Below are 16,405 nucleotides of genomic sequence, written 5' to 3'. Positions count from 1 at the left end.
AATCTATGATAAACACATAGATAAAGGTAACAGCGACGGAAGGGGGCGGCGGTGTGATGGCAAGGGGTGACGGCAGCAAAAAGAGCAGTTTTATGTTTTAATTATCTAATGAAGTGCACATGGAAACTATGAGGTGCAGAAAGAAAATATCACTGATATGTTGTTGTAAAAGGTTGTTTCAATAAATATGAAGTAAAGAATTGTTATTCAACAAAAACTATTTAGTGTTTAAATTATTTTCATTGATGTAATTTTATCTGATTAAAATGGAATTCTTAGTATAATTATCATATGTTTATATAATATACTCTACTAATTTTGTTGAAATAAAATTTGACATATACTATCAATAAAGTAATACTAATATATAGTAAATCATATAATTAGCACAGGCTAACAATGTCTATTTTTTTATTTTTGTTAAACAAAAGTTATGCTGATAATGACAATATATTTTAGTGCTTGACGATTTTTGTGTATTACTAAATAATTTGTGTTGGTTGTGATATTCATTAATGAGTGATAGTAGAGGATGCTACCCTCTCATGACCAAATTTGTGAGTTTATGGATCCCATCCAAATATTTTATCTGTAATTAAAGGCAAAAGAAAGGCATCATTCTTGCTATTCTACAAAATTCTGCTTATAAAAACACTGCAAATAGAAGTGTACTTTAACTTTTACCCAAAATAGATAAATGAGTCATATATACCAATCTGTTTTTTTAGGTTATATACATAAATCTACTATGACAGCAAAACAAATGCAGAAGAAAAAAACACATAATATAATAAAAAATAAACGCCGTTGCCGGGGATCGAACCCGGCCCGCGTGACAGGCGGGAATACTTACCACTATACTACAACGACTTGTTGATTTCAAAGGTTTAATTATATTTTATATTTGTAATATATTATTTTAGTTTACTCTTTATTATTAATAGCAACTAAACACAAAACGCAAAAGAAAAAATAACATAAAAACGTAAAACGCCGTTGCCGGGGATCGAACCCGGGTCACCCGCGTGACAGGCGGGAATACTCACCACTATACTACAACGACTTGATGTTTCCAAAAGTTTAATAGTACATCATAAATTTAAATATCTAATTTTTCTAAGTTTTTATATATTTATGAAATCTATGGCTATAATAAAAAGACGTTTTTTCTTTAAAATTATTTTTGGTGTATATAATTTTTTTTTCTATTTTATTTTTATTATTCTGTTATTTTATAATTATAAGAGTAGTTTTCTATATTTAAAGATTTTTTTAGTTATTCTATCATTTTGTAATTAGTATAACAATAGTCAAGAGTAGTTTTCTAAATTTAAAATTTAAATAAAATAATTAAATCAGTTTTGTTGTTTTAAATCAAGTATATTGTTGGAGTAGTTGTGAGAACAATTTTCTAAATTTAAATAAAATATATATTTTATTCTCTGATACGTGTGCTTTGGAAAAATTATGGATTATTTGACAGTTTTATACTAACTTTCATTCCATTCTGTTTATAACATCATCAATCATCTATGAGAAATCATCTTTACAAAATCATAATTTTCCCTTTCACCCAAAACAAAAAGATTCATTCATATAGTATCTCGTTCATTTGGTATTTCTCAAATAGTTTTTTAAAGATCATATGAGTAACTTTAAAATTTATGAGCAAAATTACAGTTTGAGAGATGTCTTTGTTGAGAAACTAGACCTTTTGAGTGTCAAAGTAATCTATGAAAGAAATAGTATAAAGTTTCAAAGAAATAGTGGAAAGTTTTAGGAATACAAATTTGTCTCTTTTCAAACAGCCAAGGATGTTGAGGTTACTTTGAATTTTAAGAATGGTGATATGGATAATTTTGGTAATTTAATTTTATTTAATAACACTGCTCATATTATTATTTTTCTCATTCTATTATATCCCTTTTTTTAGTTAGAAACTAAAATTAAGTGAACTATACAAGCTTAGTAATTCAATTTTAACAAAAATATTGTTTTAATATTATTATGTTCTTTGTGTTAAAAAAAATCTTGCAATTTCTTATTGGTTTTGTACATTTCTCATTACAACCCAAGCCTTTTATTTTATTTTGTCTTATACTAAATTTATCATGACAAATGGAAAATGGACACGACACTCGTATAACACTTGTAGAACACGTATACGTGAAGTGTCCAATTTAAAAAATATTTGTTTGAATTTCTGACAATTATAGTACGGTTTTAACACAATTTAAAAAAAGAAAAATACATTAATTTTCTAAAAATTTAAATTTATTGTATAAATTTTTATTATGATTATAAAAATAAAAAACAAATCCTTTTTGAATCAGTCATGAAAAACATCTTTTTGCTTCAAAAAATAATCTAAAATATACTTGTGTGCACATAAATCTTTATTGTCAATTTATATAATTCATGTATATAGATTTGTGTTCTCATGTCCTACATCTTAGATATTATACGTATTTTCGTGTTTGTCGTGTTGGATCAGTATATATGTGTTATTGTCTGTGCTACATAAACACTAAGTATCATGCAAAAACAAATTCAAAAAGAAAAAGTGAGCAAGAAACCTTAATAATAAATTAATGAGATGAACGCACATTCAATTACATCACTCTACCATTGATAATAATTATATATTTATTTACCTGTGTATGAATTCACAATGCAGACACATAACAATTCTCAAAATCACTGTTTATTTATTTTAAATATTGACATATGTATACCTACACGTTATTGATAAATGTTAACCCAAATATGTTTATACAGATCTGTATTATCATAACCTAATTTATTTGTTATAAATATCATGGATTTATATCTTTCTTAGTTATAATCAACACTAAAAAATATTTATTTATTGTCATCTATATGAATTAAGATATATTTATTGTTATGAATATTATGAATAAAATGTTGATGTTAATATTTAACATATGTATTCTAGAATGTTGACATATTCTAGTGGAAACACATAATATATCAGTAGTTTTATACATTATTAACTATACTTTTATTTGTAGAAGGATATATATATATATATATATATATATATATATATATATATATATATGAACACATGATGATCATACGATATAAATATTTAATATACGGTGTGCCCGCATTAGAATATATTAATGCCTGATTGTTAGTAGTATATATAGATAAACAGTGATATTTATATAAACATTAATCATATTTTGCTACCAAAAACAAGGTGTTAGTTTATATATTTTTATTTTTATTAAATAATACAATGCAAGTTATATATATTTAAAATAAATATATAAATAATAATATTATTTTATATAGGAATAGTTCTTTTACTTAATACGAATCTCACAAATACATAGGAATAAAAATAAAAGAACGTTTATCAGTAATAAAGCATATTTATCCATGCAAGAAAGAAAAACATTAGGAATAAAAAATAACTTTTCTAAAAAAGAAATTTTGCAAGTAATAAAATCTATTAAAAATCATAAACAACAAGTCGTTGTAGTATAGTGGTGAGTATTCCCGCCTGTCACGCGGGTGACCCGGGTTCGATCCCCGGCAACGGCGGCGTTTTGTTTTTTTTGTGTTATTCTTCTTTTGCGTTTTGTGTTTAATTGCTATTAGTAATAAAAACATAATAATAAAAAGTAAATTAAAATAATATCTAAATTATAATTGAACCTTTTTGAAATCAATAAGTCGTTGTAGTATAGTGGTAAGTATTCCCGCCTGTCACGCGGGTGACCCGGGTTCGATCCCCGGCAACGGCGTCGTTTTTGTTTTTATCCGTTTTATCTTTGATTTTCCCCCTATCTTTGCTGCTTCCTTCCTTCCCAACCCACCTTCCTCGATTCTTCTCTTTAGGGTTTATAATTTATGTTTGTGTTTCTTTGACGTTTGAAAAAGATGAACATTTGTGGTTGTTGGGTATCATCAATGAAAATCCCTTTTCACGGGTGGCGCTATTCAAGGCCCTTTTTCTCTCTATCTTCTTCCTCTCGCCATCGCATTATGAGCATTCAAAATTGTTCTTCTAATTCTTCTTCTTCTCCTGCTTCCATTTCGACGGAGTCCAAAGAGAAGAAGAAGGAAAATTCACCTTGGTTGATCGTTGGCCTCGGCAATCCTGGCAAAAAGTACGCTGCCACTCGCCATAATGTCTGTCAGTCACACTATTCATACCCTCTCCATCTTTTCATTTTCAAATTGATATTATTATAACCTGTTTTGGAGCTTTATATTTCAGGTGGGCTTTGAGATGGTTGATGCCATAGCTGAAGCCGAAGGGATATCTATGAGCTCTGTTTCCTTCAAAGCGTTGTTTGGGAAAGGTTAGATACGCCTTCACAAAACCCTGCCTCTAATATTTCTCTTTAATTAATTTGTTTTATCTTTTCATAGAGACAGTGGTCAGCATTAAAATTCAAAGTCTAGAATATTGGTAAATATATGCTTTCTTTTTAGCTCCTAGATATCACAAGAAGGAAGAATGCTCTTTTTTTTTCCTGCAATGCTTCTAACCAAGGAAGAGTCTTATCTCATTGTACAAAATTACGAGCATTTAAAGTTTATCTCGCAAGGTGGCAATTTTTTGGGAGCTGTCTTGCATGTACATAGCACAAGCTAAAATACGTGTACACTTTAACCTGTCTATAATCAGTTCTAGGGTCGGTTAGTCTATGCCACTATTTGGGATTGATAGCTATGATATATCTTGCCATACGTCTAACATGTATGTCTGAACTCTGAATTCCAAACTCACCTGTTTTAGCACCATTTTTATTCAGTTTATGATGAGAATTTTGTTTTTTAGCTAAGCCCCATTACATTGTGATTCAGGACTTTTGTTGGTGTGAAGTGCGAGAGAAGTTTCTTGCCAAACCTGAATCCATCAATATTTAATCACCCAATTAATGTGGTTGCCATGTTATGTTTTTGTTCGCATAAATAATCAAATATTGTAGACAGAAACTGGTTGGTTCCACATAATTTCAGAATGTTGGTGATAAAAGCAAATGGATCAAAATTTAAGTATTTGTATGTTCCTATTTGTGACAGAAGTTGTTTTCCGATTGCAGGTTTAATAGGTGACGTACCAGTCATACTTGCAAAACCTCAGACTTTTATGAATTTAAGCGGTGAATCTGTATGTCTGCTATCTCGATATAATGTTCAAATGTTTTAAAGCAATGGCATTTTGTTTTGTCTATGCTATGTGATAAGTCATGTTCATTCTTATGACATCAATTCTTTCTTTTAATTTAAAGGTCTGTATCTTAAGGTTAAATTTATACTAATCTTATACATTGTATTATAGTCATGTTGTATCCTATGTTTTTTTTTTAATTTTCCTTGTCTGCATATCCATGTGCTTGTCATAACATATCTGTATTCCAAGTTGGACCTTCACTTCCTAAGAATTCACTGTAATAAATATTATATTTTGATTATTATTGTCTGGTGTTTCAATCTATTTTGAAGGTTGGGGCCATAGTTTCATACTACAAGATTCCACTGAAGCAAGTACTTGTGGTATAATATCTATGCTATGACTACTTTGTTCTTTTTTATTTTTGAAGCAATATAGCAAAATTAGAAGGATGGTCTGCTTGAGTAATATATTAATAATTTTCTTTTTCAGATCTTTGATGACTTGGATTTACCTTTTGCTAAATTGCGGCTTCTACCAAAGGGTGGACATGGAGGCCACAATGGGTAATTATATTTTTCTTTACATGCACACTCTTTTTGCTATGGAACAGCATGTATGCCTGCTTTGGCACCTTTGAATCTATAAATGATCATGTCCATTCTTGTTGTGAATAGCAAGTTCAGGATTCTTCATATTTCTGAAAGTTGAAATGTTATATTTGTCTTCCTTTAGTCACACCCACAAGGTCAGGGAAATGCTCAGCTTGAAGAATACTTTGCTATACAATCATCTTTTTACATGCTCAACTAGATCAAGGCAAAATATTAGGTTGTGTGGGATGCTAGACTTGCATGCCTTGTTATGGAAAGGAACTATTTATTTTCATTGGATGTGGTTAAATTTTCTGCTGTCTGTCTAATGATCAAGATAATATCCTCGCTCACTCTTGGGGCAAAGGGTGTTTGAGATGCTGACTTGCTGTGCTGTACTACCAAGACTATGAATGGCAGGCACACAGTCACAGAGAACTAGAAAAATTACTATTGTAAAAAAGTAAACAACTCCCTTTCTCTGCTGAAATTATACGTTGTAGGGATAAATCAGCTTCCTTGTCTCTGCATCAAATAATTGATTTGTGTGGTTTTGTACCGTGCAAGTTTAAGAAACTCACAATAAATTTTGGAAGAGGGCGGAAAGAAGGTTGCCATATTCTGAGGGCAAGGCATGCCGAAAGCCTAACTATTTTTATTATGATAATTTATACTGGGTGATATAACAATAACCATTTACCTTGTTTCTTTCAAATTGAAAGAGAATGAAGTGTCACTGTTTTCATTTTCCTTGTTTTTTGGCAGGATGAAGAGTGTTATTAATCATTTCAAAGGGAATACTGGTTTTCCTCGTTTAAGAATTGGTAACTTCATACCATTTCAATAATTTATAATAAATCTCTATTACAGTAATTTATAATACCATGCCATTTTGTTGCTGATTAGGCATTGGACGACCTCCCGGTAAAATGGATCCTGTAGGATTTGTTCTTCGCACGTTCACTAAACAGGAAAGAGAAGAGGTATGTATTTTTTTTGTTCTCTTTTTGAAGCCTGAACTGCAACTTTGCAACACATGGAAGTTCTAAATGTTCATCAAATTATCTTTCAGTTAAATTTTACATTACAAGATGGAATAGAAGCTCTGCGGATTCTTTTGCTTGAGGGATTTGATAGAAGTGCAACATTTGTTAATAGTTCCAAAAAGATGGAGCAAACAGGTTGAGAAACAGCTTACTTAGAATATCCTTTTGACAAGTACAAACAGGATCGTATAGCAAGGAGATACATACCACTTCAAAAGAGTAAATTCGTTCAAGGCACTGTTTTTTATTCGACAGAGTTATGTTTGAGCAATTATTCATCCATTTTTTCAGAAGCATTTTCTGCCCAATGAATTCGAATCTGTAACTTGGAATCTTCAGGTACTAGTATGTTTAGATACTATTCTGTTGTATTTTATTAATTTTAAACTCTAAATCCTAAAGCTTTCCAACACAAATGCATAACATCATCTGTTTGTAAGAGATCCCATCTTTAGCTATTGATTGTCTGGTCAAGAAGCTGTATTTCTTAATCAAAGTTATTGTGTATAATCTCCACCTTACATACTATTTGATATTATATGAAATTTATTATTGAATGAAAATAAAATTCTAATTAAACTAAATTAAATACGTTTGATATTATTTGTGTCTCAAAATTAAATCAATTTAGTCTTGTAGAACTAGGATAAATTTATCTTTGAAAATTGAAATTATAATTTCAAATTTAAATTACTATCCAACTATAAATTTTATTTTTTTTGTAGATGGATATTTTGATTGATGATTAGATTTATAGTTGTGCAAAATTAATCAATACCAGAAAATGAATTAAATAAATTTAATTCAAACTTGTAGCAGTTTAATTTTGTATAGTAATTTTAACTATATTACAAAATGGGTAAATCATAACCTAAATTTTATCATAGCCATCATATCATAAACTTCTTGAAAAAAAAAGGATTGAATGCTGTGTTTTTGTTACGAGTTAAATTGGTTTGTGTTTAATTTTTACAAGATTTCACTCATTTAATTCCTTCTAAAAAATTGACTTTAATTTACAAGAAAAGCCAAATTAATTTAATCTTTTTTCACAAGTATTTATGTAAAAATGATCTGAACGAGATATTTTCAATTTTAATTTCAAAAGACAGAAAGTATATCATATTTCATGTTAAATGTTAAGAAAATTGTTAAAAGAATAAATGTTGTTTCTTTCTGTACCTTAACAAATTTCTTCCTGCACCTCCATCACTTTCAAAGAAGACGGTTTTAGCCCCCTCTTAAAAATGATTGTCGGATTATTTTTTCCAAAATAATTTTGGAACACATTTTATTAATTCTGAATTTATTAATCTAAAAATAAATAAAAAATATTCTAACAAAGACATTCCTGAATGATTTTTTTTTCTTCTAAATTTTCTATTTTAGAAACACTCTTACGGAACTCCTATTCTAAAAATACTTTTTCTTTATGGAATTCTTATTCTGTGAAAGGATAATTTCGGCATTTTAAAAAAGAAAGAAATGTGTAGGGGTGCAGTAAGAAACTCCCAAGAATAAAATAGTTTTTTACACCACGTCACTGCATTAAACAGTTAGAAGGCTGTGAATAAGAACTTTTTAAAATATATTTAATTAAAGAGAGAGAAAGAAAGAAAAAATAAACAGTGGGATGAGATAACGAATTGTGGCGCTAAACTACAGGTGAGTTTCGTTGTTCATTCAATTTCAAGGCAGAGGAGAGAGAGAGAGAGAGAGTAATGGCCTTTTCTGCATCTTCGTCGTGGCTCGTACTCTCAGCCACCAACGCCAAACACAACCCCTTCTTCTCTGTCCCCAGCTGCATCAAATTCAATGCTCCCATCGCTTCGCAAATCCAATGGCATTCAGATTCATATACCCACAGAAACCTCCGTCCCCTTCCCCAAATCAAACGCCATTGGGTGGAAGCATCTGATCAATCTTTGGAGTCTCCGGAAACATTCAGCGTGGCCTCTTACAACATACTGGGGGATCGAAACGCTTCTCAACACTCCGATTTATACGTAAACGTTCCTTCTCGTTACATCAAATGGGATCGTCGCAAGAGGGTTATTTCCGATGAGCTTCTTGGATGGGACCCTGATATTATCTGCTTACAAGTAACCAACTTTTCACCTTCCATTTTGTTTCATATATTTGATAAGCTAAAAAAAGGCACTTATACTTTCAGTTTAAGACATTAAGTTTAAGAAGTTTCGTTTTGGTCATGTGTTTTTTTGTTAGATCAAAGTGGTTTCTGGTCCATTTACAACACTAAATTGGTCAATCTGGTATTACATGACAAACTGAGAGATGGCTCGTCGTATATCTGTTATGTCAGTCAAAATTAATATTGTCATTGCAGATAATCGATTGAAGAATCAATTTGGTCTATATTTTAGGGGACCAAGTAATAAAATTTCAACTTAGGAAACCTATCTGAAACAAAAAAATTGTTGAGAGACAAAATGTGTATTTAAACGTACTTACTGATGTTTGTTAGACTTGATTTTTTTATACCAACTTGAAACATTCGAAATTGTATTGTCAGGAGGTGGACAAGTATTTGGAAGTCTCAGACATTATGGTTAAAGCAGGATATGCTGGATCTTATCAGGTATATTTTCATTTCCTTTCAGAATTCTGATTTCTACTCTGGTTTTGACTGACTAGCTTCTTGATCAAATTTGGTTCAGTCAAAATAAAATAAAGATTAGTTCATTCGAGTTGCACCATTCATCATTAATCATTAAACATGCTGAAGTCTCTATACTACTGTGAAATTTGTCATTATCCTGTGCATTGTAGTACTGCACAAACATTTATTGAGAATCTAATGAATTGTTTGCATGGCGCTGTAGAGACGCACTGGAGATTCAGTTGACGGATGTGCCATGTTTTGGAAAACTGATAAGTAATTAATCTAGTGACTACCCAATTGGGTTGAGATAAAAATTGATGGATCTAATCCATTGACTTGATTACTTTTTCATCATGTTTGTCAGGTTCCGGTTACTAGAAGGAGAGAATATTCAATTTAAGGACATTGGCCTTCGTGATAATGTTGCCCAACTGTCAGTTTTTGAGGTATCCGTTCTTTGATGTCGGCTCCTTTCTTTTAATGATATGACCACGGTTGGTCCTTCCTTTAGAGTATTTTGAAACTTTATTTTAGGTTCTTGTATTATACTAACATAAGACATGTATAATACACTTTAACATAATGACATATACCCATGAAATTAATTATTTTAGTTGAGTTTATTGAATTTTTTAAAAACTTTTACCATGTACTACTACATTTACCCTCTTTGTTAATGACTTTTAAAGTTCTTGTATCATTTTTCACTAATAAAAAATACTCATACTCATAAGAGACTTAAAGAAAAGAAATTTAATATTGTAAATTGTCTTGTAAAATACCGTCAATCTCTTCTAAAATATGCCTTATAAGGGAATATTATTTTTCATTGGAAAGAATATCTTGAGGCTCTTGTGTAGTCCATTAGAAATCCCATCAAACAATTGAATGGGTGAAACGTTTCTATCCAACAAGATGTTTACCTAGGACAATTGGAACATTATAGGACTGACAAAATGGATCGCTTAGTCTGGTCTGGCAAACTGAGTAAAAAATTGTGCTAATTTAACTCTTTATCGAGTTAATAGGCTACTTTGCCTCAATTTGAAAAAGAAAAAAAAGTAATTGTAAATTGAAAATGATAAATAAAAGTGAATTTTTAATTTTAAGTAACATAAATAAAAGTAAATTTAATTTTTAAATATAATGATTTGATATATAAATTTTAATCAAGGTATATATTTTAATAAAATAATATTTTTAAATTATAATTATTATTTTAAAATCTGAGTAGTTTGAGCCTACAAGTTAACTCAATCTAATTCCAGAAATTGCAAGAACAGATTAAGCTTAAATTGGTTTGCTATAAATTAAGTCACTATTTTCTCAATTTAATTCATTTTATGGACTATTTAAATCTATTCATTGGGGGCTGACCTATTTTGCTAGTTTAGATCAGTAGAATGGGGGATGTCTCTAGGGTCTGGTCTCTTGATTATTTTGTTTTATGATTTTAAAAGTATTCGGCAGACTGTCCTGTAATAAACGTACTAGTCTTTACAAAAGTGAGTACCAGCTGGAATACTGACAAATATAAGGAGAAGGAAGAGTTAGTTTCAACCGTTAGAATATTAATCAGTTAGTCCATAAGTGAGTTAGTTAGATATAAATGAGGAAGAATGATAGGAGATTGTATTGATTCCGCAGGGAAAACACTTGAAGTTTTCTCTCTTATTCATTGTTCTTCTCCTTCACTCTATTCAAAAGAATTAATATTTCTTTTCTTTCTTATTTCAATTCCTAGTTCCCAACAATTAGACCTACCGGATCTGAAGGGGAGGGCCAGTGTTATTAGAGATAGAGGGGGTGTACATTGCGGATATATGAAGGTGAAATTGCCATTCTTTGCAGGGGATCCCATTGGGTGGATTGTAAGAGGCGAGAAATTCTTTGAGGTTCTAGAAATCTTCTCTTCTGATTCCTTGAAATTGGAATTCATCAGCATGGAGGGAGTGGCGATGCCTTGGTTCTATTCTTGGTGCTAAGAGAACCCATATTCAGATTGGGAATCATTTTCTACAACTTTAACCAAAAGATTCAGAGAGAGCTATGGTAGCCACACCTTTGAAGAATTGATGATCTTCAAGCAAGAAGAGTAAATTGAGATGGAAAACCACATCCAAGAAGTAGAGACATCAATCAAGAAATAAGGGATAACCATGGCAAAGGGCAAGATCAGCGTCCTAAATCTTGGTGAAATGACATAAAGCGATGAGAACTCCAAAATGACAATGTGGTGTGTGGTGACAGAATCTGTTCTCCGGCAAGAAAGACGAGTGACGAAGTCAATATAGAAAAGTTCTGCAAGGTGTAGAAGATGAAGTCAATATAGAAATTACAGGATTCATGTCTTAAAAATCATATTCGGGTAACTAAGAAACAAGAAAATGGAGGAAAAGGTGATGTGGGAGTCACAATCAGGCCAAGGATAGACAGCAACTACAGTCAAAGTATGGGTATCAACTTCGAAGGAGATATGGATTTTTATCATACTGACCAAACTGTCATCGTTGGAACTGCAAACGTCAGAAGTTGGAGACAGTAACCACTGAATACAATTTACTTAGTGCCCACTCAAACAAACATTCACCACCACGGGAGGAAACAGAAGCTAGCTTACATATGGCGGTTAGTGGGTTGCTATCGGAGGAGCAATCATGGGTGGTGTTGACAGCAACGGTGCTCTCCCGAGGGGGATGAAAGCAGAAGGACAGAACGGACATTCTTTCATCATTTGGGTCTCATTTTAAACCTAAACGGCCATGCTCAAATTGAGGTTAGTCCGTTTGGAAAGACGTATAGTGCTTGGGCTGAAATAGTGTATTCAAGCAAGCCCGAAACTGAAAGGGGACATAATTGACACCCTATATGGCTGAGGAGATGTAGTGCTTACTGAACAAGAAATGCAGGCAGTTTAGACAGATGAATAAAAAGGGTGTTGATTCTCACCAAGTTTAGTCTGGTGAAACTTTCATTGGAAATCCAGGTCACAAGCCTACGGGGAAAAACACCACGGTGATCCACGAGCTTATTGGTACATTTGATTTTAGTTTCAACCAGTGAAGAAGAATTCTAGATTTTTTCTTTTGGGAGGACCTAGCTTCCACAATTTCAACCTTAATGACTAGGTTCATTTTTGGGAGGAAGAGGTAGTATCCTTAGGATATAAGGAGAAGGAGGAGTTAAGATAGTTAGACTATTAATGAGTTCGTTTGTTAGTTAGTTAGAGGGGTAAGTTAGATACAAATAGGGGTAGAAGGACAGATGAGAGGGAGATTTCTTGTCATTGTCAATTGAACATTGACTCTTTGCGAAGGACAAATCCTTTGGGCACCTTTGCTTTTTATAATATATTACCTTACTCAAGTTTTGAACACAAACAGCAGCTATCCTTTTTGCCTTAGTTTTATTATTGTAAATATTGTCATATTGCATGTCGTCATTTGTATTTCTAACTTCATCTTGTACAGGCAGATGTGTGAATCTTACTCAAGAAGACTGATAGTTGGTAACATCCATGTACTTTACAACCCAAACAAGGGAGAAGTTAAATTAGGTCAAGTAAGTGTTTTATTCACCCATTTCAAAGAAAATTTTAGTTAAATGTCTTTCCTCTATTATAGCTAACAATCTTTTGGAAATTAACATTTATGCCGAATTTTGTTTATTAAATTCAAAAAATATTCAAGAAGTCTGTATAATATGAGATATTTCTTGATACAATTGAATATGGTTTCAAGCATTAATTGCTCACATACTGTTTGCATGTGTTGTTTTTTATCACCTTTTCACAGTTCCTTCCTCTTTTTTATCAATTGACAATTCTCTTCTCAGTTTATCAATTTTTCATCTTGTAAAAAGCTACTAGCAGATCAGTTGAGATAACTACTAACTCCTAATTCAAAAGGGCTTATGTTATCTATAAGAAATAAGAAATACAGTCGACTAGGTATTTCACCTTATTTTTCAATAGTCAAGTCAGATTTGCTTTCCTTGAATTGGCTGATTGAAATTGAAATATTTAATATTGCAGATTCGTTTTCTCTCATCAAGAGCACAGTATCTCTCGGAAAAATGGGGTAATATCCCTGTTGTGCTAGCTGGTGATTTTAATAGTACTCCTCAGGTGCCATATTCCAGAAAATAGACAGTATTTTTCATTTAGTTTGTGTTCATTTTTTACATACTGAATTCTCTTCTTTTATTGTTCTTCCACAGAGTGGAATATACAAGTTTTTGTCATCATCTGAGGTATATCACATTCACCTTATATTGGTTTTTGATACTGGCATGATGATAAGATTTCATGCTGTGAATACAAGCAAGTAGTATTGTTGAAGACGCTCACTTGAAACTGGGTGTGATTTGCAATTGCAGCTTAATGTCAAGCTGTATGACAAAAAGGAATTATCTGGACAGAAACGGTGTCGTCCTGCTCAAGTTATATGGGAGAATAAAGAAACAGTTGGTCCAGTTGTCACCCAAGATAGGTACTTTTTCTTCTGGATGATTTTTAAGTGAAGCACTCATTGAAGAAAAATAGAATAAATTAATGAGGTAAAATTAATCAAATTTCTTGCATAAGTTAAAAATAACTTGTGCACCTCAACTTTTTCAAAAGCTTGCGACGGCTGAGCTTAAGGAGACTCAAAAGAAAGAAAATTCAGTGGTTGAAGGATTTTACACCTTTTAATGGCATAGTTGCTGCTTTCTATTTTTCTTTTCTAACAGCTTCCTCCTCTAGCTTCTCCATAAGTATTTTTGCCTTAGAAAAGTCTTAACAATAGAATTTTACCTTTGGAAAGCTACAATGCAGGTGTGCGTGATATAAGGTGACAGGGTATGCGTGTAATAGACCTGACTTTGAATACAATTTTAAGATGAGATAGTTTTGCATTCTCATCACTATCGCTTTTTTTTGTGTGTTCTACGTTAGTGTTTAGAAACTTTTCACCCTTTTCCATTTTTGGCCACTTTTTATTATTTTCTTGAGATAATTTCTATAGATGTTTTTAATACCTTTCATAAATATGAATTTAACACTGTTGCACGAGACATGCATTTTGGCAGATTTAGTGTGCTATAAATTAAACGTTATGATCTTTTTTCTCAGTAGAGTTTTATATTATTGACCAACAATACAATTGTGCTTTCACTTTCTCATCTGCTAATCGCAAAGAATGCGTGTTTTTTGAAATTTCTTGTGCTATTCAGTTTTATCTAAGTATGATGCTCTCAACCTACTGTTTCCAGCTTGTTAAAATGCTGGACAGATGAAGAGATAAAAATAGCAACCGGAGATTCTCAACGTCATTTGGCTGTGCATCCACTGAAGCTGAATAGTTCGTATGCCACAGTTAATGTACCTAATTATTCACTTGCAACCCATTGTTGTTATATATGATTTGGGTATTTTGATAATCCATCTTGTTTATACAACTACATTACAACCTTATTTTTCATATAATTTAATTATAAATTTATTTTTTATTATATATATTTATATTAAACTCTTCATATCAAAAGTTGTATATAACTCTGAGGATTGTCAAAACATCATCTCTTTCTACATTCAATCCCCCTAGCCCGTGCCAACAGAATAGTAAAGTTGTAAAGCTTTTCAGGGTTCAACAAGTACACGGGGATTCAATGGTGAACCCTTGGCAACTTCCTATCACTCAAAGTTTCTTGGCACTGTAGATTATTTATGGTAATCAAACCCTGCCAAATATTTTGGTTATTATGGTTATGGCCTTATTGATTGCAAATACTGAAGTATGAGATTGACTGCACTTGATGCAGGTACTCGGACGGTATTGTACCTACTAGAGTTCTTGATACTGTTTCAATAAGTGATCTCCTAAGGGAAGGTGGCCTCCCATGCAAGGTATTCCTGCTAGGTTTTCAATCTACTAAGTGATCAAGAATGCACTAGGTTTAACATTTAAGATGTTAAGGCTTTAACGTTGGTAATTCTCTATGGATTGGGAGAGTCTCACCATTTGTCCAAAAAAGGTTTCATTCATAGCATTACGATCGCGGTTTTATAGACCTTTTGAATTGAAATAGGTGTAATGGAAAACTTAGCACTTCTCCATCTTATCAAACTACATAGTCTACACTCTACAGTTCAATTCTTTTACACCTTGAATTCAAATGTTTAAACATAATTTTTCACCAGCTAACCAGTCTTTTCCTTGATTAATAGAAGGTGGGAAGTGACCATTTGGCCTTGGTTTCTGAATTTACTTTCTCAGTTACCAACAATGAAGCAGCACCAGCAGCTATAGTTGATATTGAAGAGCCTAACAATCAGCAGTCATAAGAAAATGGCTAAGCGTTACCGGTTTTTACTTTCCTTGTTTACTTATAGTTTACTTTGAATGATTTACTTACCTTAGCTCAAATTTGTTGAAATAGGTTGTAATTTTTCGTTTTAAGTTTCAATTTCTTGCAATAATTTTTTATCCTAAATCTTAAACCCTAAACTCCTAGATGTCTTCTTCTGAGTTAGTTAGAAGAGTTCTGTTTAGGTTGTTTTTTGAGCAAGTCTTGTTATGAAGGTTATGATTAAGTTTATGTATAAGGGTTGAATCATCCCTAAAGTGATTCATATTTATTTATTTTTTATTTATTTTTTTTTTTATTGTTGATAAAAAAAACAATAAAAATTTAAAATTTATAAATGCAACAAAAAATTTAATAGAAATTGAATTATTGGTAAAAGTGAACATAATCATTAAAACTTAAGAAAATGAAAATTAAGTATTAAAGTGTTTAATTTATACAATTAAATTATTTTAGTTACATATAACTTCAATATAATATATAATAACAAATATATTTAATTATCTCATTATTATATAACAAATAAAATCACGTAATATATATATCATAAGACAATGCATATGTAATTTTATTATATCTTTAATTTAGTAATTATAATTTTATATTACAATGAAGTTATAATCTAAATTCTGAAATCTTA

The 16,405-nt window shown here is 31.4% G+C and overlaps 2 protein-coding genes and 3 non-coding genes across 15 annotated transcripts; 4 read left to right on the top strand and 1 right to left on the bottom strand.

Moving 5' to 3' along the window:
• Positions 1-991: 991 nt before the first annotated feature.
• Positions 992-1,063, bottom strand: TRNAD-GUC (transfer RNA aspartic acid (anticodon GUC)). Its single transcript has one exon. It is a non-coding gene; the product is annotated as a tRNA-Asp (tRNA).
• A 2,438-nt stretch (positions 1,064-3,501) lies between these two features.
• Positions 3,502-3,573, top strand: TRNAD-GUC (transfer RNA aspartic acid (anticodon GUC)). The gene has a single exon. It is a non-coding gene; the product is annotated as a tRNA-Asp (tRNA).
• A 131-nt stretch (positions 3,574-3,704) lies between these two features.
• Positions 3,705-3,776, top strand: TRNAD-GUC (transfer RNA aspartic acid (anticodon GUC)). The gene has a single exon. It is a non-coding gene; the product is annotated as a tRNA-Asp (tRNA).
• Positions 3,734-7,290, top strand: LOC137812897 (Peptidyl-tRNA hydrolase family protein). Of its 2 annotated transcripts, none has more exons than XM_068615150.2 (8): positions 3,734-4,164; positions 4,253-4,337; positions 5,085-5,152; positions 5,488-5,538; positions 5,648-5,721; positions 6,514-6,572; positions 6,655-6,731; positions 6,821-7,290. In XM_068615150.2, the coding sequence occupies exons 1-8, from the start codon at positions 3,913-3,915 to the stop codon at positions 6,932-6,934; spliced, it is 780 nt and encodes a 259-aa protein (XP_068471251.2). In that variant the 5' UTR covers positions 3,734-3,912; the 3' UTR covers positions 6,935-7,290. The 2 variants fall into 2 exon arrangements, with proteins under 2 accessions (XP_068471251.2, XP_090155342.1); XM_090299216.1 differs by having other exon boundaries at positions 3,827-4,168.
• Positions 7,291-8,412: 1,122 nt separating this feature from the next.
• Positions 8,413-16,056, top strand: LOC137812896 (carbon catabolite repressor protein 4 homolog 3). 10 transcript variants are annotated; one of them, XM_090299212.1, is made up of 12 exons: positions 8,413-8,896; positions 9,328-9,393; positions 9,638-9,690; positions 9,782-9,863; positions 12,888-12,978; positions 13,451-13,543; positions 13,636-13,668; positions 13,795-13,907; positions 14,671-14,773; positions 15,042-15,127; positions 15,220-15,304; positions 15,626-16,056. In XM_090299212.1, exons 4-12 carry the CDS (start codon positions 9,838-9,840, stop codon positions 15,740-15,742), a joined length of 747 nt encoding a protein of 248 aa, XP_090155338.1. In that variant the 5' UTR covers positions 8,413-8,896; positions 9,328-9,393; positions 9,638-9,690; positions 9,782-9,837; the 3' UTR covers positions 15,743-16,056. The 10 variants fall into 10 exon arrangements, with proteins under 10 accessions (XP_090155338.1, XP_090155337.1, XP_090155336.1 ...); XM_090299211.1 differs by having other exon boundaries at positions 14,671-14,779; positions 15,629-16,056; XM_090299210.1 differs by having other exon boundaries at positions 14,671-14,779.
• The last annotated feature ends 349 nt before the right edge of the window (positions 16,057-16,405 follow it).

Source organism: Phaseolus vulgaris, chromosome 2 (assembly GCF_051622355.1).
Source record: "Phaseolus vulgaris cultivar YP4 chromosome 2, ASM5162235v1, whole genome shotgun sequence".
NCBI classification, from domain to species: Eukaryota; Viridiplantae; Streptophyta; class Magnoliopsida; order Fabales; family Fabaceae; genus Phaseolus; species Phaseolus vulgaris.
The sequence above is the reverse complement of the archived record's forward strand: the minus strand, read 5'-3'. Positions and strand labels throughout refer to the sequence as shown.

Excerpts from the sequence above, each read along its gene's own strand:
- LOC137812896 (XM_068615147.2), top strand. The coding sequence starts at position 8,516 with ATGGCCTTTTCTGCATCTTCGTCGTGGCTCGTACTCTCAGCCACCAAC. Across the intron at positions 9,394-9,637 it reads GATATGCTGGATCTTATCAG|AGACGCACTGGAGATTCAGT; the intron begins GTATATTTTCAT and ends ATGGCGCTGTAG. Across the intron at positions 9,691-9,781 it reads ATGTTTTGGAAAACTGATAA|GTTCCGGTTACTAGAAGGAG; the intron begins GTAATTAATCTA and ends CATGTTTGTCAG.
- LOC137812897 (XM_068615150.2), top strand. The coding sequence starts at position 3,913 with ATGAACATTTGTGGTTGTTGGGTATCATCAATGAAAATCCCTTTTCAC. Across the intron at positions 5,722-6,513 it reads GGACATGGAGGCCACAATGG|GATGAAGAGTGTTATTAATC; the intron begins GTAATTATATTT and ends GTTTTTTGGCAG. Across the intron at positions 6,732-6,820 it reads CTAAACAGGAAAGAGAAGAG|TTAAATTTTACATTACAAGA; the intron begins GTATGTATTTTT and ends ATTATCTTTCAG.